This window comes from Rhinatrema bivittatum, chromosome 3, assembly GCF_901001135.1.
Source record: "Rhinatrema bivittatum chromosome 3, aRhiBiv1.1, whole genome shotgun sequence".
Classification (NCBI taxonomy): Eukaryota; Metazoa; Chordata; class Amphibia; order Gymnophiona; family Rhinatrematidae; genus Rhinatrema; species Rhinatrema bivittatum.
The window spans coordinates 24,676,949-24,703,655 of NC_042617.1; the positions used below are offsets into that span (position 1 = coordinate 24,676,949).

General features: G+C 44.8%; 1 protein-coding gene across 3 annotated transcripts in view; it reads right to left on the reverse strand.

Annotated features, from left to right (window-relative positions):
* TRMT61B (tRNA methyltransferase 61B) overlaps nucleotides 1-26,707 on the reverse strand; it is a 103,459-nt gene that overhangs the window by 52,437 nt on the left and 24,315 nt on the right. For 2 of the 3 annotated variants that reach the window (XM_029592969.1, XM_029592971.1), the window contains exons 3-4: nucleotides 26,499-26,689; nucleotides 9,173-9,264 (exon numbers count right to left, since the gene is read on the reverse strand). In XM_029592969.1, the coding sequence (XP_029448829.1) occupies nucleotides 9,173-9,264; nucleotides 26,499-26,689 (283 nt within the window). The remainder of the gene's footprint in view (nucleotides 1-9,172; nucleotides 9,265-26,498; nucleotides 26,690-26,707) is intronic. The other variant, XM_029592970.1, reaches the window with a different exon arrangement.

Genomic DNA, 26,707 nt, shown 5'->3' on the forward strand with positions numbered 1-26,707 from the left:
TTACCTACAGCAGAAAAAGGAAATTTTCATTGCTTCAAGAGAATATTCTAGCAGAAGATCCTACAACTTTAAAAGGAAAAGATTTACTATCTGGTCCTCAAAATTCAGGTAGGATCCTTTTAAATGTCTTGTTCCTCTTTTACTTGAATATCTATTAAGCCTGTCCAATTCTGGTTTAAAAACTAATTCAAGAGTTCACCTTAGTGCCACAGCAGAATACCAAAGAATCTGGAAGATGTTCCTATTTCTCTCCAGCCTACAGTTGGCAAATTTATTAAAGGTCTCACACATCTGAAACTTTCACCGTGTACCTTGGGATTTGAATGTACATAGTCCTTGCTCAGCTCATGAAAACACTGTTTGAACCCTTGGTAACAGCAGAACTAAAATTCCTTTCTTGGAAAATTTTATTTTTATAGCAGTTACTTCTGCTCGAGAGTACAAGTGAAGTACAAGTTCTAGTCTCATACTATCCTTATATTTAGTTCTTTCACAACAGAGAAGTTTTAAAAATGGATCCTAAACTTCTCACAAAGGTGATTTTTCAGTGTCAGTTGAATCAATCCATTGTGTTGCTAACTTTTTTCCAAAATCGCAAGCCCATTTCAGCAAGCAGTCTCTTCATACATTGGACTGCAGAAAAGCTTTATTCTTCCATTTGCAAAGGATACAGTGCTATAGAAAGTTCTCACAAATGTTTGTTTCCTTTAATCCAGTCACAGTTACAAAGAGAACTTTTTCTACTGGGATCTTTGATTGCATCATTTACTGCTATAATCAAACAGGACTACATATTCCAAGTAAAGTAAAGGCCCATCGGGTTATGATTACAGCAACTTCTTTAACGCATCTGCGCTCTGCTTCCGTAGAAGATATCTGCAAAACAGCTACATAATCTTATCTCCGTACCTGCACTACTCATTACTGCCTAGAAACTGCTTCACATCACGGCAGCAGGTTTCAACAAGTAGTTCTTTGAAGCTTATTCAACTCCTTCAATAGTACCCTCCATCCTTGGGCAACATGGACAGGTTACATTGACCTAATACTGACAAACTCTCAGCTTGAGAGTCCCCCTTGTGTGGCTATTATCCTGCTTGTGCACAGAGAAAACTAAGTTGCTTACAGGAGTTCTGCAGAGAGCAGAATATTTATTATTTTATTTTATTTATTTACCGTGTTTTGTATACCATCATTCGGTTTCGCCATCAGAACGGTTTACAGTAATCAGGAAAGTCATCCAGACAAGCTCTCCCAGTACCCCTTTAGAGTGCAAGCTTACAGGAAGATCCTGAATGCTCAAAAAGACCTTCTAGGTTCTGAACTCCAAGAGTGCTTTTCATCTCAGTACTATCAGATAACGTCACTCTCTTGGGTGACTGATTTAGCTTGCTGTCTGGGGAAAATCCCTATTACAGGTAAGCACTTTAGCTTTCTATATAAGGGTGATCCCATTGAAGTCTATTTCGGTGTAAATATAGTAATCTTACATTCCCTCTAGCCTAAGTCTAAACTTTAATCAGCAGTGCTTCCTTCTGATTTTTGGTGAGACAGAATGATCATCAGCAAATTATTTCACTGATATATTTCTCAAAATAGTAAAGTTCATTTAATAATATTTGGGTAGCCAACTGCCATGGCACTTCTCATATAGTTCAATTTTGCAGCTGTTACTGTTTCATTACAGATTATAAATGGAGAAATTACTTACCTGATAATTTCGTTTTCCTTCGTGTAGACAGATGGACTCAGGACCAATGGGTATAGTGTACTCATGTTAGCAGTTGGAGACGGATCAGATTTCAATCTGACGTCAGCCCCTAGTACATATACCCCTGCAGGAAGTGCAGCTCCTCAGTATTCTTCCTTGCAAAGCATTGTGGATATATGTGTGACTGACTGATTAACTTAATATGATTAACTTAGGTAACTTTGTTAGAACGTTAAAACTTGATTAACTTGAACTGGTTGGTTGACTATAGCTGGAGACCGCCAGTGTGCCCAACCGGAAAGCGTCGACACCCGGCAGGGTGGATGCCCTAGGTAAATGAAAGCATGGCTTACCCTTGAATCGTTGAAGGACCATGTATGGTGGCAGCCGAGGGTGGGCTGCTGAGTCCATCTGTCTACACTAAGGAAAACAAAATTATCAGGTAAGTAATTTCTCCATTTCCTAGCGTGTAGCAGATGGACTCAGGACCAATGGGATGTATAAAAGCTACTCCCAAACTGGGTGGGAGGCTGCCCGTGGTCCCTTAAGGATTGCTCTTGCAAATGCTGTGTCCTCCCGAGCCTGAACATCCAGACGGTAGAATCTGGAGAAGGTATGGATGGAGGACCACGTTGCCGCCCTGCAGATCTCGGCCGGTGACAGCATTCTAGTTTCTGCCCAGGAAACCGCCTGGGCTCTGGTGGAATGGGCCTTGACCTGTAGACGTGGTGGTTTTCCCGCTTGTACGTAGGCCGCCTTGATGACTTCCTTGATCCAGTGGGTGATGGTTGCCCGCGAGGCCGCTTCCCCTTGTCTCTTTCCGCTGTGAAGGACGAAAAGGTGGTCCGTCTTTCGTACTGGTTCCGACATTTCCAGATATCTGGATAGGAGTCTGCCGATGTAGAGATGGCGCAGACTACGGGCTTCTTCCGACCTCTTCAAGTCGTCCATTGCAGGTAGTGAGATGGTTTGGTTAAGGTGGAAGTGTGAGACCACTTTGGGAAGGAAGGAGGGAACCGTGCGTAGCTGAATGGTCCCCGGGGTGAGTCTGAGGAATGGCTCACGGCAGGACAGGACCTGTAGCTCTGAGATGCGGCGGGCTGAGCACACGGCCAGCAAGAACACAGTCTTCAAGGTTAACAGACGGAGGGACAGGCCTCGGAGGGGTCTGAAGGCGGATCCCGCTAGGAATTCCAAGACGAGGTTGAGGTTCCACAGGGGCACTGGCCACTTTAGTGGTGGGCGAATATGTTTGACTCCTTTCAGGAAGCGTGATACATCTGGGTGGTAGGTTATGCTGTCGCCCTCGCTCCTGGAGCCGCAGCATGACAATGCGGCCACCTGTACCTTGATGGAATTGAGGGACAGACCCTTCTGTAATCCGTTCTGTAAGAATTCCAAGATCACCGGAACTTTAGAGGAACGTGGTTTGACATTGTGGTCTTCGCACCAGGCCTCAAAGACTCTCCAGATCCTTATGTATGTTAGAGATGTGGAGAACTTGCGTGCTCAGAGGAGAGTATCTATTACTGCCCCCGAGTATCCCCTCTTTCTCAGGCGGGCCCTCTCAATGGCCAGACCGTAAGAGAGAATTGAGCTGGGTCCTCGTGGAGGATGGGACCTTGTTGTAGCAGGTCTCTGTGTGGAGGCAGGGGTAGTGGATTCCCTACCAGTAGTCTTCTCATGTCTGCATACCAGGGTCTTCTTGGCCAGTCTGGGGCCACCAGAAGAACTAGTCCCCTGTGCCGCTGAATCTTGTGAATGATTACGCCCAGCAAGGGCCACGGCAGAAAGGCGTATAGCAGGGTCCCTGGTGGCCAGGCCTGAATCAGGGCGTCGATCCCCTGGGACTGCGGATCCCGCCTGCGGCTGAAGTATCTGGGTACTTGAGCGTTGGATCTGTTTGCTAGAAGATCCATGTCTGGAGTCCCCCACCGATTCACTATCATCTTGAAGGCTGTGGGTGACAGCTTCCATTCTCCTGGATTTAGGCTTTCCCTGCTGAGGAAGTCTGCCGTGGTGTTGTCCTTCCCGGCGATGTGGACGGTGGAGATGTCCTGGAGATTTGCTTCCGCCCAAGCCATCAGAGGGTCTATTTTTAAGGACATTTGTTGGCTTCTGGTTCTGCCCTGCCGGTTGATGTAGGCCACCGACGTGGCGTTGTCCGACATCACTCTGACCGCTTTGTCTCGAAGTCTGTGGGCTAACCGCAGGCAGGCTAATCTGACCGCCCGTGCTTCTAGGCGGTTGATGTTCCACACTGCCTCTTCTTCGTTCTATCGCCCTTGGGTGGTTAACTCTTCGCAGTTTGCTCCCCACCCGTGGAGGCTGGCATCTGTGGTGAGCAGGGTCCAGGTTGGGGAGAATAGTCTTGATCCCCGGCTCATGTGGCTGGTCTGTAGCCACCACCTTAGCTGGATCCAGACTCTGCCTGGTAGTGATAGACGTACGGAGTAGTTTTGGGATCGTGGGCTCCACCGAGATAGGAGTGAGCGTTGCAGGGGCCTCATGTGGGCCCACGCCCATGGCACCACTTCCAGTGTGGATGCCATTAGTCCGAGGACTTGTAGGTAATCCCACGCTGTGGGACGAGGGGCGCTCAGCAAGGTCTGGAGTCGGTCCCACAGCTTTGATCTCCTCTTGGGGGTCAGGCTGACCTTGTCTTCCTTGGTGTCGAATCGGACTCCTAGGTATTCCAGCGACTGCGAGGGCTATAGGGAGCTCGTTTGTGTTGACTACCCATCCCAGTCTTTCCAGTAGGGCAATGACTCTGCTGGTTGCTTGGTGGCTTTCCTCTGGTGATTTTGCTCTGATCAGCCAATCGTCCAGGTAAGGATGAACGAGGATTCCTTCCTTCCTGAGTGTTGCCGCCGCCACTACTATTACCTTGGTGAACGTCCGGGGTGCAGTGGCTAACCCGAAGGGTAGTGCCCGGAACTGGTAGTGACGATTCAGGACCTTGAAGTGTAGGTAGCGCTGGTGTTCCTGATGAATTGGGATGTGTAAGTAGGCCTCCGACAGGTCCAGGGATGTGAGGAACTCTCCTGGCTGTATTGCACGTATGACCGATCGTAGGGTTTCCATGCGGAAGCGTGGGATCCTTAGGTGTCAGTTAACCGACTTGAGGTCCAGGATGGGCCTGAATGTACCCTCTTTCTTGGGTATGATGAAGTAAATGGAGTAATGTCCAGTATTTGTTTCCCGAGTAGGTACCGGGGTTATGGCCTCGAGGTCCAGAAGTCTGGTCAGTGTAGCTTCCACTGCCGCCCTCTTGCTGGGGTTGTGGCAGGGAGATTCCACGAACTTGTCCGGAGGGGTTCGAAGGAAGTCCAGGTAATACCCTTTTCGGATGATGGCTAGGACCCACTTGTCCGAAGTTATCTCGACCCATCTGCAGTAGAATAGGGTTAGCCTGCCCCCTATGGCTTCTTCCCTTGGATGGGTCGGCTGAATCTCATTGTGGGGTGCTGGCGTGGGGCACAATCTCATTGTGGGGTGCGGCTGGGGCACAGCGCTTCAACCCTTACAAGAACAACTATCAATGAGATTGATAGTTGTTCTTGTAAGGGTTGAAGCGCTGTGAGCTTCTGCCTCTGGTGGACCTGGGAAAGGGGCGCTGGATTCTCTTCGCCTTGTCTTCCGGCAGACGAGGTAATGGGGAGTCGCCCGATTTGTTAGCCAGTTTCTCTAGTTTGCTGCCGAACAGGAGGGATCCTTTGAAGGGCATTCTCGTGAGGCGTGTCTTGGAGAAGGTGTCAGCCGACCAGTTTTGAAGCCAGAGTTGTCTCCTGACTGCCACTGTGCATGACACTCCTCTGGCTGCTGTGCGCGCACTAGATCGGAAGCCGCATCAGTGAGGAATGATAGTGCTGATTCCATGTCTTCTCCCGGGGTGTTGTTCCTGGCTTGGGATAAACAGGAACGTGTCACCACGGTACAGCAGGACGCAATTTGCAGGGACATGGCTGCCACCTCAAATGCTTGTTTTAGTATGGCTTCCAGGCGCCGGTCGTGTGCATCCTTGAGCGCCGCTCCTCCCTCCACTGGGATGGTAGTGGGCTTAGCGACCGCACAAACTATGGCGTCCACTCTAGAGCATGCCAGAAGCTCCTTGGTTGCTGGGTCCAGGGGGTACATGGCCGATAAGGCTCGACCCCCTTTGAACGAGGACTCCGGCGCATTCCACTCCAGATCAATTAGCTGTTGTGCCGCCTGTAGAAGAGGAAAATGGCGAGATGTCTGTCGAAGGCCCTCCAGCAGGGGGTTCATTCTAGGTTCCCCCGGGGTGCCTTGGCCCGGGATAGCGAGTTCCGATAGGCATTGGGATACAAGGTCCGAAAGTTCATCTTTTGAGAAGAAGCGTCTCATGGTTCGGTGTGGCTCTGTCCCCGAGGGAAGTTCTCCCTCCTCAAGAGGCTCGAGTTCTTCCTCGGAGAAATCCATGTCCCCCGTATGCGGGGCTTCTGGGTGGTGGGAGCCTGTGCCTAGGCTTCGAGGGTCCTGGGGCATGAGGGTCTTCCGGTGTCGCATAAGGCTGGTCCGCCCGGGATTCAGTCTGCATCTTGACAAAGGCGTGAATCCCCTTGAATAACTCTACCCAGGAGATCGATGCTGGGTCTAGGTTGAGGGGCGCCGGTTCCCTGAGGTTCCCTGTCTGTGGGATGGACTCACTGGGGCCTGCTAGGTTCGGGGTGCCCCCTGAGGAGCTAGCACTGGGCCCTGGATGGGACTGGCCCTGACCTGGATCTCCCAGGGCCTCCTCACAGTGTGCGCATAGGGCATCTGCTTCCTCACTCTGTGCGGCTCTGATGTGGCATGCTGGGCAGAGGCCTTGAGCTTTTATTCCTATTTCTGGGGGTGCCATTTCTGTGGACGCGTAAGCTCTTATGCGCTCCATTGCGTCTGATATGTGCGCGCACGTGTGCGTCTAGCCGTATATATGCGCCTTGTACTGTGCGCGTAAGTTATGCGCGTAAGGTTTTATGTGCGCACAAATAATTTTGTGCGCTTAGCCTAATTTGTGCGTGCGGATCGGGCGCCAGGCGGCGCGGTGAACAAGGCCAAGATGGCGACGGCGAGCGTGCGGGCAATATGGTGACCTCCTTGGAGGGTCTCCACGTGGGCGGACCCTGGAACAGCCGGGGCCTGGCCCTGCTAGGGCGGATCAACCCAATGGCACAGATTCCGAACGCCGATCTGTGCTCCTCCTTGATCTTCGGAGACCAGATTAAATAGAAGATTTACACCTTACCTTGTCTTCGGCGCTTCCCAGTTTTGCTCCGGGCGGTCTCCGGCTGCGGGGGGAGAGGGCAATTACCTTCACCGCCGCGCTCGAGGGGGTGCACCCGCTGCCTCTCAGCCGCGCCCGAGATCGGGGGCTAAGTCCTCGCCGCGATTCGGCCGATGGACCGAGGCTGCCTCTACGCCGCGCACGAGGATTCAGGGGCAAAGTCCCTGCCGCGAATCGGCCACTGGACCGAGGCTCACCTCCGAGGGACCATGGAAATCACCTCGGGAAACTCAACTGGGGGAGGGACCCGAGGGTATCACCGCAGGAGTGCAGGGCTCGTCTTCAGGTAGGTTTCTTCTTTAAATTTTGGTTTGTTCTTTAAATTTTGGTCTAACGCTCTGAGAGCGTGCAGATAGTCCCTAACTGCTATGGAGACGGAAAATACTGAGGAGCTGCACTTCCTGCAGGGGTATATGTACTAGCGGCTGACGTCAGATTGAAATCTGATCCGTCTCCAACTGCTAACAGGATTACACTATACCCATTGGTCCTGAGTCCATCTGCTACACGCTAGGAAATTCTTATTAGATTATCAGCAGGAACAAAGTAATGGGTCAAAGGTATTGCACATGTACTGGGCAGAAAGACAAATAACACCTGAGACCTTAGCAGGACAAACCAGGAAAAAAAAAACAGCTCTTATATTAAACATGGTAATATTAAGAAGAAATAAATACAGTAAACTTCCTCTAGGGATACTGAAAAAATTATAACACCTTTTTGCATAGATCTGTAATAGAGTGATCTGCTCCAATAGTGGCAAATATAACTGTTAATACGAAATCTTTGTGTTTGTGTGAGGTTATTCAGATAACTGCTCACTTTATCTCCTAAAAATCACTTTTTTACATTTCCAATTACTGCACAGTAAAAATGGATTACAAAGCAACACATTTGTTTTGCCTTGTAATGGATTAAAAAATGGATTACAAAGCAAAACATACAAAACATTCGTTTATATGTTAAACTCCGTTATTTTAAACTTAGTTATTTATAACTTATTATACTAATCATGTGCTTTCGCTCTCCACTCTCCCATCCTGTAAACCCCTTGTTCTTTGTAACTTTATTTTATTTTCATAGTTAATTGGTTATTTATTTATTTAAGGATTTTTATATACCGCGGTTCGTTAGCAAACATCACCTCGGTTTACAGAGAACATTAAATTAGCAACAAGCTTTACAATCAAAATTAAATTATAGTGAAACAAGTTTGTAAACAATAATAATGTAACTAATACATTAGGTTAATACACGATAAAACTCAACAATACTTCCAAGGAGGTGTAGGGTACTGGAGAATCAAGAATATCAGTATAGAAATAGCAGTTCAATTATGACAGAAAGTGAAGGTAACTCATACTAATTAGTGATTTCTTGAAAATTCAAAATTAATAGACTGATTATTACTATTATAGTCAGTATATTTTGAAATAAATGTTACCAAAATGAGAAGAGTTGTTGGCAAATAAACTGAATGAAGGAATGGTAAATTATTCTATACAATGTCATGATATGATATAAGAAACAAAATGGATAGAGTTCACAAATTGTATGCTTTTTTGAAGAGCCATGTTTTTAAATTCTGTTTAAATTTCTTGTGGCATGGTTCTTGGCATAGATCTGTAGGTAGTTTATTCCAGTGATTAATTCCTGCAATCGAAAATGCTCGTTCTCTCGTTGCGACATTTTTATTTGTTTATGTTTAGGTGTAGTTAGTTTCGCCAGGTGCATTTTTCTAATAGGTCTGACTGGAAACAAGGTTACCCCTTGTTTCAATGTAAACCGGTAAGATAAGACACCGGTCTTGAGTATCGGTACATCAAAAGTATTTAAATAAATAAATAAATAAAGCTGAGAATACTTCTTTTGTGAGCTGATATCATTAGACATCAGTCTCTGGAAGACTCGTCCTGAGCCTTGCAGTCCAGTCCACTGGCAGCGCCATATTGCCAAGAGCTCACACATTCATTACAGCACAGAACTGAAATGTCATACCATTACAACTAATGAAATATATGTAAAAAGACGCTGTTGACTAGCAACAATATGTGTTATTTCACTAATAAAGATCAAACTACGACAAAACTAAAAATCTGGCTGCATTTTACTCTACTGCGGTGTAATGTAACTAAAGAGCTGAGTTGAAGTACTAGATTCTTAATACTTACTTTGCAATATACACAGTACAAACACCACCTTGTTTAAGGCACGTAAACACAACAGGCAACGCAACCTGTGGGCTAAGCATATCCAATGCAATCTGAAAAAAAAAAAAACCCAAATACATTTAGGGGGTAATTTTGTAACATCCGACTATATTTTAAATTAAATATACACTAAATGACATCAGTTTTCAAAGGGAAAGTATGTGTACACTTTTCCTTTTAAAATTACTCTCATCAGATCTCCCACCTCAGCATTTCTATGCTTATTAGCAATTGCGTCACTAGTACAGTCCCTAACTCTGCCAGATTCCCAAAATCATCCTGGGAAATCATATCAGATTTTTTGGACATGGATGACCCCACCCATCACAGATTAGTCTTTTGGTACAAATTATTGGAGAAATTGCTTACCTGATAATTTCATTTTCCTTAGTGTAGACAGATGGGATTCCGTTCACTTCAGCTCTGAAGCAGGAGAGGGCTGCTATCTGAGCTCTGAGGGAGTTGAGTGACAACCCTTTCTTCATACCATCCTGAAGAAATTCCAGAATCATGGGAATATTGGTCGTTCGCTGGGATACCCCGCGGTTCTCGCACCAGGCTTCGAACATCCTCCAGATCCATATGTATGCCAGAGACGTTGAGAACTTCCGTGCGCGGAGCAGGTTGCAATCACGGCCTTCGAGTAAACGCGCTTCTTCAGGAGAGTCCTCTCAAGGGCCAGACCGTAAGAGAGAATCGAGACAGATCTTCGTGAAGGATCGGGCCGTGCTGGAGAAGGTTCCTGTGTGGAGGCAGACACAGACGGCTCCCTGCAAGGAGTTCTGCATGTCTGCGTACCATGGGCATCTTGGCCAATCCAGGGCCACTAGTAGAACTAGTCCCTTGTGGTGTTCTATCTTACGGATGATCTTGCCCAGTAGAGGCCATGGAGGGAAGGCACACAGTAAGTCCTCCTCTGGCCAGGTCTGGACTAGGGTGTCGATTCCTTGGGAGTGCGGCTATCGTCTGCGGCTGAAGAACCTGGAGACTTGGGCATTGAGAGATGTGACCAGTAGGTCCATGGCTGGGAGGCCCCAGCGATTTACTATCAGTTGGAAGCCACTGGTCGACAACGCCCATTCGCCTGGGTCCAGGCTTTCTCTGCTGAGGAAGTCCACTGAGACATTGTCTTTCCCTGCGATGTGGGAGGCCAAGATCCTTCGTAGGTTTACCTCTGCCCATGCCACGAGGGGGTCTATCTCCAGAGACACCTGCTGGCTCCTGGTTCCTCCCTGGTGATTGATATAGGCAACCATTATAGCGTTGTCCGAAATCACTCAAATCGCTTGCCCTTGGAGCCTGTGGCTGAATCGCAGGCATGCTAGTCTGATTGCTCGAGCTTCCAGACGGTTTATGTTCCATCCCGCCTCTTCCTTGTTCCATTGTCCCTGGCTGTCAGTTCCTGGACAGTGATGAGCAAGATCCAGTTCAGTGGGGATATGCTTACTCCTTTGCTTAGGTGGTCTTCCTGTAGCCACCACTGAAGCTGAGAACGTACCTCTGCTGGTAGTTGGAGGCAAATTGAGTAGTCCTGGGACAGCGGATTCCAGCGTGACAGTAAGGAGCACTGGAGTGGTCGCATGTGGGCCCTTGCCACGGGACGACCTACAGGGTTGATGCCATGAGGCCAAGGACTTGAAGATAGTCCCAATCCTTGGGGCGTGCATTGGTCATCAATTGTAATTGTTCCATCAGTTTCCTTCTCCTTGGGGGAGGGAGGAAGACTTTGTTCTGTTTGTTGTCGAAACAAGCTACCAGGTACTCTAGGGACTGAGAGGGCTGCAGACTGCTCTTGCCTGTGTTCACGACTCAATCGAGCTCCTGCAGTAGGTTCTTGACTCTGCTGATCACCCGCCGGCTCTCTTTCAAAGACTTTGCCCTGATCAGCCAGTCGTCCAGGTAAGGGTGTACCAAGATCACTTCCTTCCCCAGTGTTGCCACCACGACCACCATAATTTTGGAGAAAGTTCTGGGGGCGATTGCTAGGTTGAAGGGTAGCGCTCGGAACTGGTAATGGTGATCCAGTATCGCAAAGCGTAGAAAACGTTGGTGATCTTGAAGGACTGGAATGTGAAGGTAGGCTTCGGAGAGGTCCAGAAAGGTTAGGAACTCCCCTTGTTGTACTGCCATTATTACGGAGCGAAGAGTCTCCATGTGGAAGTGTAGTATCCACATCGGCAGTCCGGCCTGCCCCGCGCATACCGCTGGTCGAGGAGGGAAGATGGAGCCAACGACCCCTGCCTATAAAATGGCGCCCCCGAGGGTCTCTACGTATGTGGACCCTTGCACCGGATCGGGGCCTAGCCCAACCAAGGCTGCTCAACCCGATCAGTGCTCCCTTTTCCCTCGCCGGAAGGAGGAGTAATTGGTACGGCGAATCGAGCTCTGGAGACTGGAATTTAAAGTTTTCTTCTTACCTGGTCTTGGCGCTTATCAATTGTGTGGCGGATGGTCTCCAGCTGTGGGGGGAGAGGGTTTTTACCTTCATCCGCTGCCTTTCAGCCACTCTGGGGGCTAAGTCCATACCAGGAACCGGCTACCAGACCAAGGCACACCTCTGAGGTATATCGGAAATCACCTCAGGAATTCTCAACGGGGGTGAGGGACCCTTAGGTATCCCCACAGGAGAGTGGGGCTCAATCTTCTTTAAGGTAATTTTGTCTTCTTGCTGTAATTTTCCTAACACTGTGCTAGTGTGTGGGATAGTGTCTGCATCTGCTAGGAGATGGAGAGATACTGAGGAGCTGAGGTCACTGCAGGGGTATATCTAGGGTGACGTCAGCTTTGAAATTTAACTCAGACTCCCATCTGCTAGCAAAAGAGCACATAACCCACTGGTCCTGAGTCCATCTGGCTACACGCTAGGAAATGGTTTGAACCCGCATTATTGAACACCATTCCTGCATCCACTAGGCACGGGTAGAAGCCCCCCCTTGTCGCACATTGGACATCTGCACCCCATTCAGTTTCTGACCTTAAATTTTTTATTCTTGATTCTCTACAGACAACTCTACAAGGAGGCAATTTTTCCAAGGCCCTCATTTGTAAGGAACAGAAATGGATTTTTACACTTAAAATATTAGCCCCTAGCGGCTTGAACTCAATGGTGGCAGTGCAACTTTGCAAACTGGGGACTGCACATATTTTCCCATCTGGACGATTAGCTGATCAAGGTGCAAAAGAATCAAGGAACAAAATTATCTGGTGTTGGAGGTGCAAGGGTTCATCGTAAATTATCCCCCAAACCAACTTGAGTCTATCACCTCAACTGAAATTCCTAGGAGCTCTGCTAGACATGATTCAGGCAAAAGCCTTTCTTCCATAATAAAGGATCGTCACCCTGATGTTCGTCAGGGTGACGACATCAGCAGACATCAGCATGGGCCATGTTGAATATTTTGGGCCTAATGGGTTAAAAAATACATATAACACCTTTGGAACATCTCCACATGAGACAAGCCCATGGATTCTATGATCCCAGTGGTTACTAGCCACCAAATATCTAAGAGACAGCATCTGAGTCATCCAGTAGCTCAAAGAGTATTTGTGCTGGTGGCTGGGTCCAATCAAATCTGTCAAAAGGAATACTCTTCCAAATTCCTCCCACACAAACTGTCCGAACTGCAGATACATTCAAGGCAGGCTGGGGAGCTTAGGTAAAGGAGTTCCAAACCCATGCTTTTGGTTTGCTCAGGAGAAACTTCACCAAATAAATTTCCTATGGAAAAGCGAAGGTACAAACAAAATCCGAGTAAAGAGAAGAAGGATAGTTTTATTGCTACCCAAATTGCCTTGAATACTCTTCACCACCAGATAGCTCAGAAGGGCATAATGTATTAATCGATGCAACTTTTATCAATGTGGAAATAAAGTTGGGAGATCCCTGGCTAATTTGATTAACAAGTAAATTTTAAAAGATATGCGCCCGCGCTCATAAACACGCGTATTGGGCACACAAGCAAAAATACACTCTATTTTTTACTGTACGTGCAAGTACGCATGTACCATTTAAAATATCCCTACCGCGTGTATGTGTTGGAGCTATATGCACGTACTCACAAGTGACTGGATGTAGGGAGAGAGAGCAAACGCCTCAAAGAGCCAATCTGACACTCTATATATATCTCACTGTAAGGGAGGCACTTTCAACTCAGGGTAGGTTGTTTTTTTTTTTGGGGGGGGGGGGACGGGACGGTGTTACAAGGGTCTATAGACACTTGCACCCTAGGCAGACCAATGTAAAACCGCCCCCCAAAAATCCACTCTGAGTTGAACGTGCTCCCCTTACAGTGTGTTATATACAGAGTGTCAGACTGGCCCTTTAAAAGAGTCTCTCTCTCTCGCCCACTCCTAGACTTGCGCCTCTTCAGAACTAGTTTTAAAGTTACCTTCGTAACTTCATAACCTGCCAGGGTCAGCCTTGCAAAATTCAGGGGGGTCACGTGTATAAGTCTTGGCTCCACCCTGGAACACCCATTCCCTGCCCCTTTTCTGCCTCCTTAGTCTTAACGCGCGCACAAGTATATACGCGCGTACTTCCCGGCTTCTTAAAATTTGCGTCGCTCGCGCGCAGCACACACACGCCGGTGTGGGGCCGTTTCTGCATGAGCAATGGTTTTAAAATCTACTTGTAAGAATTGAGTGGATGCCAAATTTATAGCGGCCATACTTGATAAAAAAAAAAAAAAAGGCAAATTAGGGAATAAGGGAAAAGGAATAAATGGAGTATTTCAAATCGTTATATACAGCAGCTACTGGAGACCTAAGCGATATTAGAAAATATTTTAAAGCAGCTTTCATTACTCAAATAATGGAGGATCAGCTGGCAACACTAAATAAACCATTACATTGCAGGAATTTATGCAAGGTATAAGGAGGCCAGATTCATCTGAATTCTATAAACTCTTAGCTCCAAAGGTTGCACGCCTGTTAGAGAACATGTTTGAACAACTAATAGAGCTAGGACAATTTCCTCTAGCACTTAATAGGGCAGTCATTACAGTTTTGCCTAAACCAGGTAGGAATTTGACTTCTCCAGCTTCATATCATCCGATTTCATTATTAAACTTTGATATCAAGGTGTTAGCAAAGATTATGGCAAACTGACTAGCACACACTCTTCCTAAACTTACTGGTGAAGATCAGGTGGGATTTGTCAAAGGCCCTATTCTATAATTCATATTCGTAAAATTATCGCCTCCCTGGAGAGTAGTAAATGGCAACAGATACCATCTATGTTGCTCAGTCTTGATAAGGAGAAAGATTTTGATAGGCTAGAATGGGATATTAGGTTTCACACGCTACATGTTTGGGATACAGGGAGTCTTTGTAAAAGTAATACAAGCATTGTATAGTAACCCCCAGGTGTATATCTCAGTTAATGGTTATAACTCTGGTGACATTCATTTAGGGAGGGGAGCCAGGCATGGTTGCCCATTGTCACCATTATTATTTTGTCTTTGGAGCCCCTTTTGTTGAGGATTCGAGACAATATAGCAATTAAGGGCATTTCAATTTAACCAACTGCACAATATTTTAATTGGTCATTTTTGCCAACAACATTTTGCTGCATAAAGCAGATCCAGTACCATTGCTACAAGCTTTTATGGGAAATGATCCTGTAGCAAGAACATACTCTCCAGGTGATGTATTCTCTTGTACTGAGGACAAGTCTCCCAGGGCTAGTGCCTAGGAGGGAAGGGTTAAGTCTGTCATCATAGCTGATGAATCAATTATTAGAAATCAAGATAGCTGGCTGGTGGATGTGAGGACTGTCTGGTGTGAAGGAGGCAGACCATATGCTTTACTTAGACTGGATTTTAGACAGTGCTGGGGAGGAACCGGCTCTCATGATACATGTGGGCACCAAAGATATAGAAAAATGTGGGAAGGAAGTTCTGGAAGCCAAATTTAGGCTCTTAGGTAGAAAGCTGAAAACCAGAACCTCCAGGGTAGCATTCTTTGAAATGTTCCACTCGCAGGTCCCCAGGGGCAGGCAGAGCTCCGGAGTCTCAATGCGTGGATGAGACGATGGTGCAAGGAAGAGGGATTCACTTTTGTAAGAATCTGAGCTACCTTTTGGGGAAGAGGGAGTCTTTTCCAAAAGGATGGGCTCCACCTTAACCAGAGTGGAACCAAGCTGCTGGCATTAACTTTTAAAAAGGAGGTAGAACAGCTTTTAAACTAGAACAAGGGGGAAAGCCAACAATCGCTCAGCAATGCATGGTTCGGAGGGAGGAATCTTCAAATATACTAATGAAACAGGAGAGTTAGGGCATCCCAACAGAACTGTAACAAAAAAAAAAGCACAACTAATCCAGGTAAAGAATCACCTGAGTTAAAGGATTCCAAATTATCCCTATTAACAGAAAAGCAGGTTGTTAATACAAATAAAAAACACACTTTGAAATGTCTCTATGCCAATGCCAGAAGTCTAAGAAGTAAGATGGGAGAGTTAGAGTGTATAGCAGCAAATGATAAGATTGACATAATTGGCATCATAGAGACTTGGTGGAAGGAGGATAACCAATGGGACAGTGCTGTATCTGGGTACAAATTATATTGCAATGATATGGAAGATCAAATTGGTGGGGGTGTGGCACTTTATGCCCAGGAGGGTATAGAGTCCAACGGGATAAAGATCATACAAGAGGCTAAATGCTCAGTAGAATATTTATGGGTAGAAATCCCATGTGTGTTCGGTAAGAGTGATAGGAGTATACTACCATCCACCTGGGAAAATTGATGATGAAATGCTAAAGAGAAATCAAGGAAACTAAACAATTGGCAGTGCAGTAATAATGGGAGATTTCAATTACCCAATATAAATATATCAACTTGTCCCGTATACAACGATTAGATATTTGCCTATGACAATCAAGTTGCATCAAACGATTTGCAATTTTAATAGCATAGACTAATGTCTTAATACTTTTGTTGCATTCAAACAATTTTTATGAAAATTTAGGACCTTCATATCACCCGTGGTTAGCAAGTATATCACTTGTGCTTTCGCCGCTATGTGTCTTTTTTAATCATCGGACCGTTAAACACTTCTCATTTGTTTTTTTGTTATGCAATTTTTCTTTAAGTTTTTTGAAATTATATTGTAAAAGTTATGGAAATTAGTAGTTCCCTTAACCTGCGCAAACTGCGCTTTAGAGTCCAGAGTGAAGTCCGACGTGTCCACGTTTCGCGAGCCACTGCCTCAAGGACTTTTCGTTGTAACTCACAACTCACTGTGGCAGGGTTGAAAAAAATAAGATGGACCTCCTTGAAATGGAAAGTTGAAGAACACTGGGAGATTATCTGTCAACGAGCAACCAGAGTTATCCTGCAACAGTGAGTTGTGAGTTACATCGAAAAGTCCCTGAGGCAGTGGCTCGTGAAACGTGGACACGGACTTCACTCTGGACTCTAAAGCACAGTTTGTGCAAGTTAAGGGAAGTACTAAAAATTGAAAGGTGCAGCTGCAAAGAATGTACAACTGGCATTGACCTTGTTTAAAAATATCATCTTAGAAGCTCAGTCCAGATGTATTCCACGCATTAAAAAAGGTGGAAGGCATGCCAAACAATTACCGGCATGGTTAAAAGGCGAGGTGAAAGAGGCTGGATTAGCCAAAAAAAACTTCCTTCAAAAAGTGGAAGAATCCATCTGAAGAAAATAGGAAAAAGCGTAAGCATTGTCAAGTTAAATGTAATCCAAAACAAAGAATAAGCAAGAACATAAATAATAATCACCAGAAAAAAAAAAAAGATTCAAAACAATACAGCTTCAATATTTATAACTTGAGTAAAAAACAAATTTACAATAAGAACACAGCATCAGACGCTTCTAAGGTGCCAAGATGCAATCAACCGTCTCTTGCCTCACAATGAGCTGCAAATGGTGTCAGTTGTTCATCTGCTAATTCAGCAAAAATTGTATACAAATTTGAAAAACCTTCCCAAAACAAAAACTGAAATACTTAGCTCAAGGAAATCCTGTGAAGTCATAACGAAAGATGTGTTCAATTCAAGAAACCCGACCAACACGGACCCCATGTTCGGTTTACTAGCACTGCCCCGTAGGATCTTTAAAAATGTCTGCATTGATAAGACAGGCTAAGAGAGAATTTGAAATGAAGTTGGCTGTAGAGGCAAAAACTCATAATAAAAACTTGTAAAATATATCTGAAGCAAGAAACCTTCGAGGGAGTCGGTTAGACCGTTAAATGATTGCAGAATTAAGGGGGCTCTTAGAGGAAAGATAAAGTCATCGCAGAAAGACTAAATGAATTCTTTTCTTCCATGTTTTCTAATAAGTGTGCTGGGGAAATAAAGTTCCAGAGACTGTTTTCAAGGGGGATGATTCGAATGAACTGTACCAAATCACAGTGAACCTGGGAGGATGTAGTAGGTCACATTGACTACCTAAAGAATAGAAAATTACCTGGGGATATGAAAGAGGTCTATAAAATCATGAGAGGACTAGAATGAGTAAATGTGACTCGGTTATTTGCTTTTTCAAATAATAGAAGGATAGGGGGCACTCCATCTAGTTAGCAAGTAGCACATTTAAAACAAATCAAAGAAAATTCTCTTTCACTCAATGTACAATTAAACTTTGGAATTCATTGCTGGAGGATGTGATTAAGGCAGTTAGTGTAGCTGGGTTTAAAAAAGGTTTGGATAAGTTCCTGGAGGAGAAGTCCATAAACTGCTATTAATCAAGTTGACTTAGGGAATTAGCCACTGTTATTACTGGCATTAGTAACATGGGATCTATTTAATGTTTGGGCACTTGCCAGGTACTTGTAACCTTGATTGGCCCAAGGGCTTCATGGACCCAGTACGGCAACTTATGTTCTTATATAGGCCGTTAACGAGCCTACAATTGAACATTGATAAATGTGAGGCCTTGCCTATGGATGACCAAGAGCAACATACTTGGGGCATGGATTTTCCAATGCGATGGGTAGCAGATATGTTTATCTTCGGATAATATTGCCTAAAGATCCCATTCAACTTTACGAAATTAATTTTCAAAAGTAGATAAGAAAGTTAAAAGCATTGTTTCACAATTGGAGGGATTTTCCGTTGTCACTGGTTGGTAGGGTGAATCTCTTTCAGATGATAATATTGCCAAAGTGGATATATATGTGTTCCAAATTATCTTCCAAGGAAAGATCTGGCTCAGTTTGATAGGCTTTTGCCCAGTTACCTATGGAGGGGTGCAAAACCAAAAATTGCCTTGGCTAAACTAAGGGGTAAATGAAAGAAACATGGAAGTATAGGGGTAGCTGATTTGCGACTATATAATGTTGCCTGTAACATTGAGGCATATTGCAAATTGGTTATTAAACATCCATTTTTACACAACCATTAGAATGGACAGGGGGTTTCCCTTTCCAATTAGCCCTGGGTGTGTGTTACATGCTCCACAGGCTACTCTACCGAATAATCTCAAACGTAGCCCTTTGGTCGCCAAACTTGGAAATATTTTTGCTCTATGCTTCAACTGAAGAGCTAAATCTTGCAATTTTTCTCTGTGATGGGAAATAAAGATTTTTTGCCAGTGTCCCAAGATAGTCGGCTGGAGTAGATCCTAAGCCTTGGCTATAGGCAGCCCACACTTTTGAAAGCGGTTCCACTCTGCAGGACTCTCTAGCAACCAGGTCTTCATGTTGCAAGCACAGAAGCTAAGTGCATGGCTTAATAAATAGTTCACCTTCATAGAGTGCCGCCTGTAGCAGTCCCCCTAGGCTCAGTTCCGAGAAATAAAAAGTCACCAAACAACCACAACAAAGGACTGGTTTAATGGTTATTCCCTCTTGCCACTGTTTGCCGAGGAACCATGTTTCATCTTGGAATTATTTCCTGGGCAATGTTTCTCCTCTGCTGTAGGTACCAGGGCACCTCAGGGAAAGCTCCTTGAATTACCGGATGGTAGTTCTGTCCACTGTCCTGCCTGGGACACATTTTCCTTTTACCAACAAACCCAATTATAAGTTCACCCAAGTCATAGGGAAAAAACAAACAAAAGTAAACTTTGTACCAGGACTCCTTTTGCAGGCCTCCTAGGCTCTAGCACAACACACCCCTTCTCCCCACAGTTGTGCTTCAGGCAATAGCCTTCCCAATCCTCCATCAAACAAAGCAAAAATAATCCGAGTAACCCAATTCACTCTATTTCCATCTCCTTCTCTGTCTCCGGGTAACACACTTCCATATTCTCCTCCAGTGTGGCCTGGCTGCCCCCATTGTCTGCAGCAGGGACCAGGTCTCCATGTGCCTGGAGGCTGCCACCGGTGCCATACTTTGTGGCCTGGGGGCTGCCGCTGATGTTCCCTCTTGCTGCCTTTCGTGCGGCCTGGGTGCTGACCCCTCCTGCTCTTTGTGGCTAGGCCGCCGCTGACATTCCTCCTTCACGCGGCCTGGAGGCTGCCACCGACCAGGTCCTCTTCCACGGCCCAGAAGCCACTGCGGAGCTCCTCTTCTTGCAGTAGGGAGCCATCATCATCATTTTTCTTCACGATAGGGAGCCGCTGAAGTCAGGGCCTGCTTTGCGGTAGGGACACCGACGCCGCTATCCATGGTCCTGCCCCTCTCCTAGGTAGGCGGCCACGCCTCTTTTCTTCTTTTAAAGGGCCCGTGGTGGGCAGTTCTCCATGGCTCCACCTGATGATGTTTCCACGGTGTCTCCACTTCAGCCCTATAAAAAAGGGCCTTCCGTCAGTTTGCATTCGCAAGGAGCTAGCCTGCTCCTGGATTCTCCGTTGTTCCAGCTCTTTGTTCCAGGAGGCTCCGAAGTCCATCTCTGCTTCTTCAAGGCACTCTGCTCTTCGTGGGAATTCCCTAGTCTTCATCTGTGGTTCCTGATCCTTCGTCTTCATCTTCGTTTGCAGTTCTCGGTCTCTCGTCGGATCCTACGTCCCTGTCTGTCCTGTCTTCAGATGTCCTAGTCACCGCATGTTGCTAGTCCTGAGGTTCCCGGTCCAGAAGTACCTGATGTTCCCTGCTCTATGTTTCAGACGTTCCTGATGTCCTCATCTCCAGAGGTCCCCGATGTCCAGATGTCCAAGATGTCCAGATGTCCTAGTGTCCTATGTTCCAGTCTTGATTCTGATGTATCCGAGTTCTGAATCCTGATGCCCTATGTTCCAGTCCTGATCCTGATGTATCAGAGTTCTGAGTTCCGAGTCTTGAATCCTGATGTTCCAGTCCTAATCCTGATGTCCTTCTCATCTGCAACGCAAGCCTCCGGAAGACCCTTGTTTTTAGTATTCCTGAATCCGAGTTCTGAGTTCCAAGTTCCGAGTCTTGTATCCTGAGTCTAGGGGGCATTCCATGAAGTTAGCAAGTAGCACATTTAAGACTAATCGGAGAAAATTCTTTTTCACTCAACGCACAATAAAGCTCTGGAATTTGTTGCCAGAGTATGTGGTTAGTGCAGTTAGTGTAGCTGGGTTCAAAAAAGGTTTTGATAAGTTCTTGGAGAAGTCCATTAACGGCTATTAATCAAGTTTACTTAGGGAATGGCCACTGCTATTAATTGCATCAGTAACATGGGATCTTCTTAGTGTTTGGGTAACTGCCAGGTTCTTGTGGCCTGGTTTGGCCTCTGTTGGATACAGGATGCTGGGCTTGATGGACCCTTGGTCTGACCCAGCATGGCTTCTTATGTTCTTATCCTGCTAACGGTCTTCGGAGTTCCTCGTGTCTGCTTTGTCCATGACCTGTAGCCTTTGTCCTCGTCTGACTATCCTGAGCCTTCGTCCTCATCTGAGCATCTTGCATCTCCATCCACGTCTGACCCTCCTGAATCATCGTCCAACTTTCCAAGCATCCTCGTCTCCAAATATCCTCGTCTGTTCCAAGTCTCCAAGTACTCTCGTCTCGTCCAAGTTTTCAAGTTTCCTCGTCTTGTCTCCAAGTACCTTTGTTTTGTTCCAAGTTCCAGTACCATCGCCTGTCCTCGACCTCTGTCTGTCCTGTCACATCTGCCGTTCCCAGGCAGCAGGTCCGAAAGAGCTATCGAGTGGCTGGAGGGCTATCCCAGAGACCAGCATTGGGTTGCTGGGTCTCTCCCGATGCGTTCAGGGTCGGCAGAGGTCAGGGCTCTTGGTGGTCAGCCTGTCTGCCCATGCTTGGACACGTCTTACCTACCTCGGCGCTTCCACGGAGCTCCTCTGCAGTTGCGCAGTGGTCCAAGGGCACACCAATCTCCCCAGAATCGGAACCGCTCCCTCAACACGTTATACAATATCTTCCCTATATCGCACTCTGAGGCGGCAAAAAACGTCTGTAGATTATGGGAATTTTCTGCGGAGTTGGAACTTAGAACTTGGGACTGATTTAACAGAGGCTCAATATGTACAGTGTTTCAAAAGAATAAGATCTATTACTTGTAATGTTGCACTGCGTGAGATACAGTATAAATTCTTATTGAGGTACTATTTTTCTCAGAAATTAGCATTTGTCATGAAAATTGTGATGACTGACAAGTGCATTAAATGTAAACTTTTACCAGGCACTTTGGGATACCAGTTTTGAAGATGTCCTGTAATTAATAAATTCTGGCAATCTGTTACATGTTATACTCATAAAGTTACGGACATATTGTCAAAGCAAGGTGCTCCTCTTCGATGAAATGCGTGGAGTTGCTCTGGGCCAAAGATTTTTATGGCTTTGGATATGGAAGGCCGTCCTATTGACAAAAAAAGGTTATTTTACAATGTTGGCTTCAGGAAGATGCCAGACGATCATCCAGTAGAGAAATCAACTCCATCATATTTGCATGTGAGAAGTATGTGGAGAAGGTTGACCTTCATAGAAAGAGGAAAAATGTTTATACAAACTTACTGGCGCTGCCGCATAGCGCTAGAAGCCAGATTCTCAATGACTACTGATGGATTATGGATCTCTCAAATACAAGAGTTTGTAATGGAAGATAAGGATATTGGGTCAGAATGTATAAAGCTGCTTACTGAACTTTGTCCTACTAAGTTTGTGTGCCAATAATTGTCAGTACATGCGAGCAACAAGGACAACAGCTGCAGGATGTTGGCTAAGTCAGAAAAAAATGAAGGACAGGGGAATGGCCCACATAGGATACATGTGTGATCCGTGTGGAAGAGGAAAATGCAGAAAATGATAAGAGATTTATTTATTTATTTTTAATTTTTATATACCGATGTTCCTGTAAAGAATACATATCGCACCGGTTTACAAGGAACTGAACAGTCGCCTCCAGGGCGGAAATACATTAAAACAGTCGCCTCAAGGCAGAATACATTAACACATGTATACAGGAAAACTATTAAAGAGAACTTTCATAAACTCAATTAAATGTAACTGGGAACCATAAATCAGGAACATATGTACAGAGGTAACATATGTAAGAGATGATCGATGTCTTCCTACAAGGTATAGTGGGGAGATGGAAATAGAAGAATGGACATCTGAACCCAAAAGAAAGGAAGAAAAAGAACAAAAGTTGGGTTACAGGTGGTCTAAGGAAAGGAAGCCAGACCTGAATGACGCATTTAGAAATGATCAATGCTTAACAAACAAAATCAGAAAAAAATGTATATAAGCCTTGTAAGACTGTGACAAAGGGAAAGACGAGCTTAAAGTTATCTAGCGTCTTGCTCAGCCTGCGCTCTTCCTTCCCAGACACATATTGTTATTGGCAATCATTTATTTACTATAATAAATATTTTACTAAATTTCTAAAAATATCTCCGAGTCTCGTGTCTGGTCCAGTGGGGCTAAAACAATACAAGATCTCCCTAGGAGGTATTATCTAAGGGGAGAGGGATAGAGAAGGGGTGCTTTTTCAGTTTAGGAACTATATATTTGTCTTGGCAATAGGAAACTGGGAAGTGTCAATCAGTGAGCCTGATAAGGCTGGTAAAGCAATGTGTTGGTTTCTTACTTGATCTGTTTGAAAATTAATAAAAGATTTAAACATAAATTTCCTAGAGCTAAACATGATCCTAAATGCTCTAAGGCTTTAAAAAAATCAGTTGGTCAACAAAATTGTCCTAGTTCAGACAGACAATCAGATAGCTATGTTCTACCTAAATAAATGGAGGAACAGGTTCATACCACCACTTCACAAGGGATGATCCACAGAGTCACATATCTGCCAGGCTAGTAGAATGTCATGGGGAACAAACTCAGCCAGTATCTAAGTCCCGGGACCAGATATTCCATGAGTGAGGTACTCCTGTGGCAGATCTATTTATGTTTCCTCTGAACAAGAAGGTTCCTCAGTTTTGTTTGGGGAGAGAGTTGAAAGAATCTAGGCTCAGATGCTTTCTCCTTAGATCGGTGAAAGTTTCTTCTATATGCGTATCCTCCTATTCCTCTAGTGGCAAAACACTCTCTTAAAACTCAGAAGAAATTCTTATTGCCCTCTAGTGGCTGAGAAAGGTTTGGTTCTCACTCCTATGGGAATTATCCATCAGGGAACCAATTCAGATGAGGAAGTCCCCAATATTCACCACACAGAACTAGGGAACATTACTCCATTCCAATGTCAGGTCCCTAGTCCTCACAGCCTGGATGTTGAGAGGGTAATATTTGATTCCCTGGACCTGCCTGATGTCTCTCGTGTTCTGGCTTCTAAGAAAGATTGCACTAGGAAGTTTTATGGCTTCAAGTAGAGATGGTTTGTCGTCTGGTGTGAGGAAAAGGCCCTAGATCTTTTATCCTGCTTAACACAAATCTGTTCCTAGAGTTCAATCTCAAGACTAACTCTGTTTGGGCTCACTTCAATACAGCTGGTACTTACCACCACCATGTAGAGGGTAAATCCATATCTGTACATCCCTTAATTGTTAGGTTTTATGTGGGGGCTTGCTTCTGTTGTAACCTCCTATCATGCCTCCTGCAGTTTCTTTGGACCTCAGGTGCTACTGATTCAGCTGATAAAAAATGTTCCCCATCTAGGGTTGTTCTTCACAGGCATCCCAAGTTCCTACCTGTACATATTTTCTCCTCACGTTTCCGTCTTCACCCCCCCCTGCCCCCCCCTTTGTCTCGACCACCCCCTCCCCTCCCTCCCCTATTTATTTAGTTATTGATCTGTTACTATGTTCTAGGTTACACAATGTTCCTTGTAAAGGCTTTGCCTATATATATCCTTGTTTTAAGTTATCTGTAAACTGGCACGATGTGCAAACGGTTGCCGGTATATAAAATTAAATAAATAAATAAATAAAAAATAAATAAAAATAAATACCTAAGATGGTTTCAGACTTCCATGGTAACTAGTTAGTCATCCTTCCATAAGCCATATGAATGAGTCTTGAACAATTTGGACTGCAAAAGAGCCTTAGCTTTCTCCTGGGAGCAATCTGAAGCCCTCAGGAAGTCCACACAACTGTTTTGGGGTTTTTGTTTTTTTTTACCAAAACAGATCTGAGATTGTTGTAGTCCAATGCATACTATTTAATTGGAGAGCATATTGCACCTCTCTCTTATGCCCAGGAAAAGCATGACAAAGCTCAAAGAGGCCACTATTCAGTGCTACTTAGCCGAAAAAGTAGCAACTTATCTGGCGAAGTGGCAGCTGCTGAGTATCTGGCTGCGATCAGCTATTGCCACTTAGCCAGATAACTTGTGGGTAGGATAAGGGCAGATCGGGGAGGAGCTACCCAGTTAATTTAGCTAGATAAATGATGCTTTTTGGGTTTAGCCGGTTAACAAACAAATAAATTAAACCTGCTCGATAGCAGGTCTAACGTTCGCTGGATTTAACTTATTCGGTTAACTACAACTTATATGGGTACATTAAGTGGCATAGAAGTGCCAATGAATATCCCTTCTAAGTTCGCCAGATAAGTTATATGCAGCTAAATAAGATAATAGCCCATGGTGTCGGTAGCCCACCTGAGATCGGCCTCCACATTCACATCCATTACTGAATAGGGACTCCTGACACAACTATAGGTTTGATTAATCTGTTCTACAAGATATTGGAAGTTTAGAATCCAACTCCACCCCTTAGGGCCTGTTTTCTATCATTTCCTGGGTGCCCTCCAAACCCCCCCCCCCCCCCAAAATGTAAAAATGGCCCATTGCCAACAAATGATTCCATCAGGTGGCACTGTTACCATTTTACCTTTTTTTTCCCCCTCCTCGATTCAGGTCAACCTGCAGTTAGGGATTCCCCATCTCTAAGGATTGTATGTCCTGCTTGTCCTCAGAGAAAGCAAAAATTGCTTACCCGTAACAGGTGTTTTCTGAGGACATCTATTTTATTTTATTTATTTATTTAAGGTTTTTATATACCGGCAATCATGAGAACATATCTTGCTGGTTTACATGAAACGGGAGGACTGATATCTAGACTGACATCTAGATATCAGTCCTCACAGAACTCATCCTGCCTGACTCCAATAGGAGTTGGCTTCTCTTTTACTGCTTTATACTGAACGGAGGGGGACCTGCGCAACAGCCATGATGCAAGATGACCTGCACATACTCAGTAGAGCATGAAGAAAACTCTAGAAAGCTATGCAATCATTGCCCTGACCAGGGCTCTGTTGGTTGATGTCACTCACCAGCGAGGACTGATATCCTCCTGTCCTTGGAGAAACCCTGCTACAGGGAAATAACTTTATTTTAAACATTTATATTCTGCTTAACCCAAATTCTGCTTAACCCAAATTTATATTCTGCTTAACCCAAATTCGTTATTACCTCAAATGCATTGATAGGCATATATGTATCATATGTATCTAGTTAAATACCCCTGCTTCTTTTCTCTGCTCCAAGTTATATTACTACCTTGTTTTATTGTAACTGCAACCCTTAACTTTCACTTGTATATTGTTACTATTACTACTACCTTTTTAATTTATGTTATTGTTATTTATGACCTCTTGTTACCTTTTCACTTGTTAATTGTAAACAGACATGATGCGATACCCATCGCGAATGCCGGTATAGAAAAACTTAAAATAAATAAATAAAATAAATAAATCAGTTGTATATAGCATTAGGCCTACTGTATGTGTACAAACTGGGTACGATCTTGGCCCACAGAAAAAGTGTGAATAAACTGAATTACAATACAGTTTCAAAATGTGTGACCTCTTGAATCAGGGTCTGTTGTGATAGACTTAGCCTTGCAATATATTCATGTTAAATCGCAATTCATTTAAAACACCATATGGACTTATTCATTTCCTTTCTTTTTTGTGTGTTGCTGTTTCTTTGGTGTGATTGATATTTTGATGTAATATTCCAAACAATGTTGGGGGAAAAAAGATTTAAAATAAAAAAAGACTTACTGCATCAAATGTTATGGATTTTATATCTTCAGCTGCTGTTACAATATCTTTATTGATGAAATTCACATTATCTGGCCACTCTTCCTCGTGTGCTACTTTCCAGGCAGTTCGCCAGCGTTCGTAATTCTTCTTTGCAATACGATGATGATCGTTCCTCACATCAAAACTTAAAATGCAGCCCTGTGATCCTACTATAACAACATAAAATG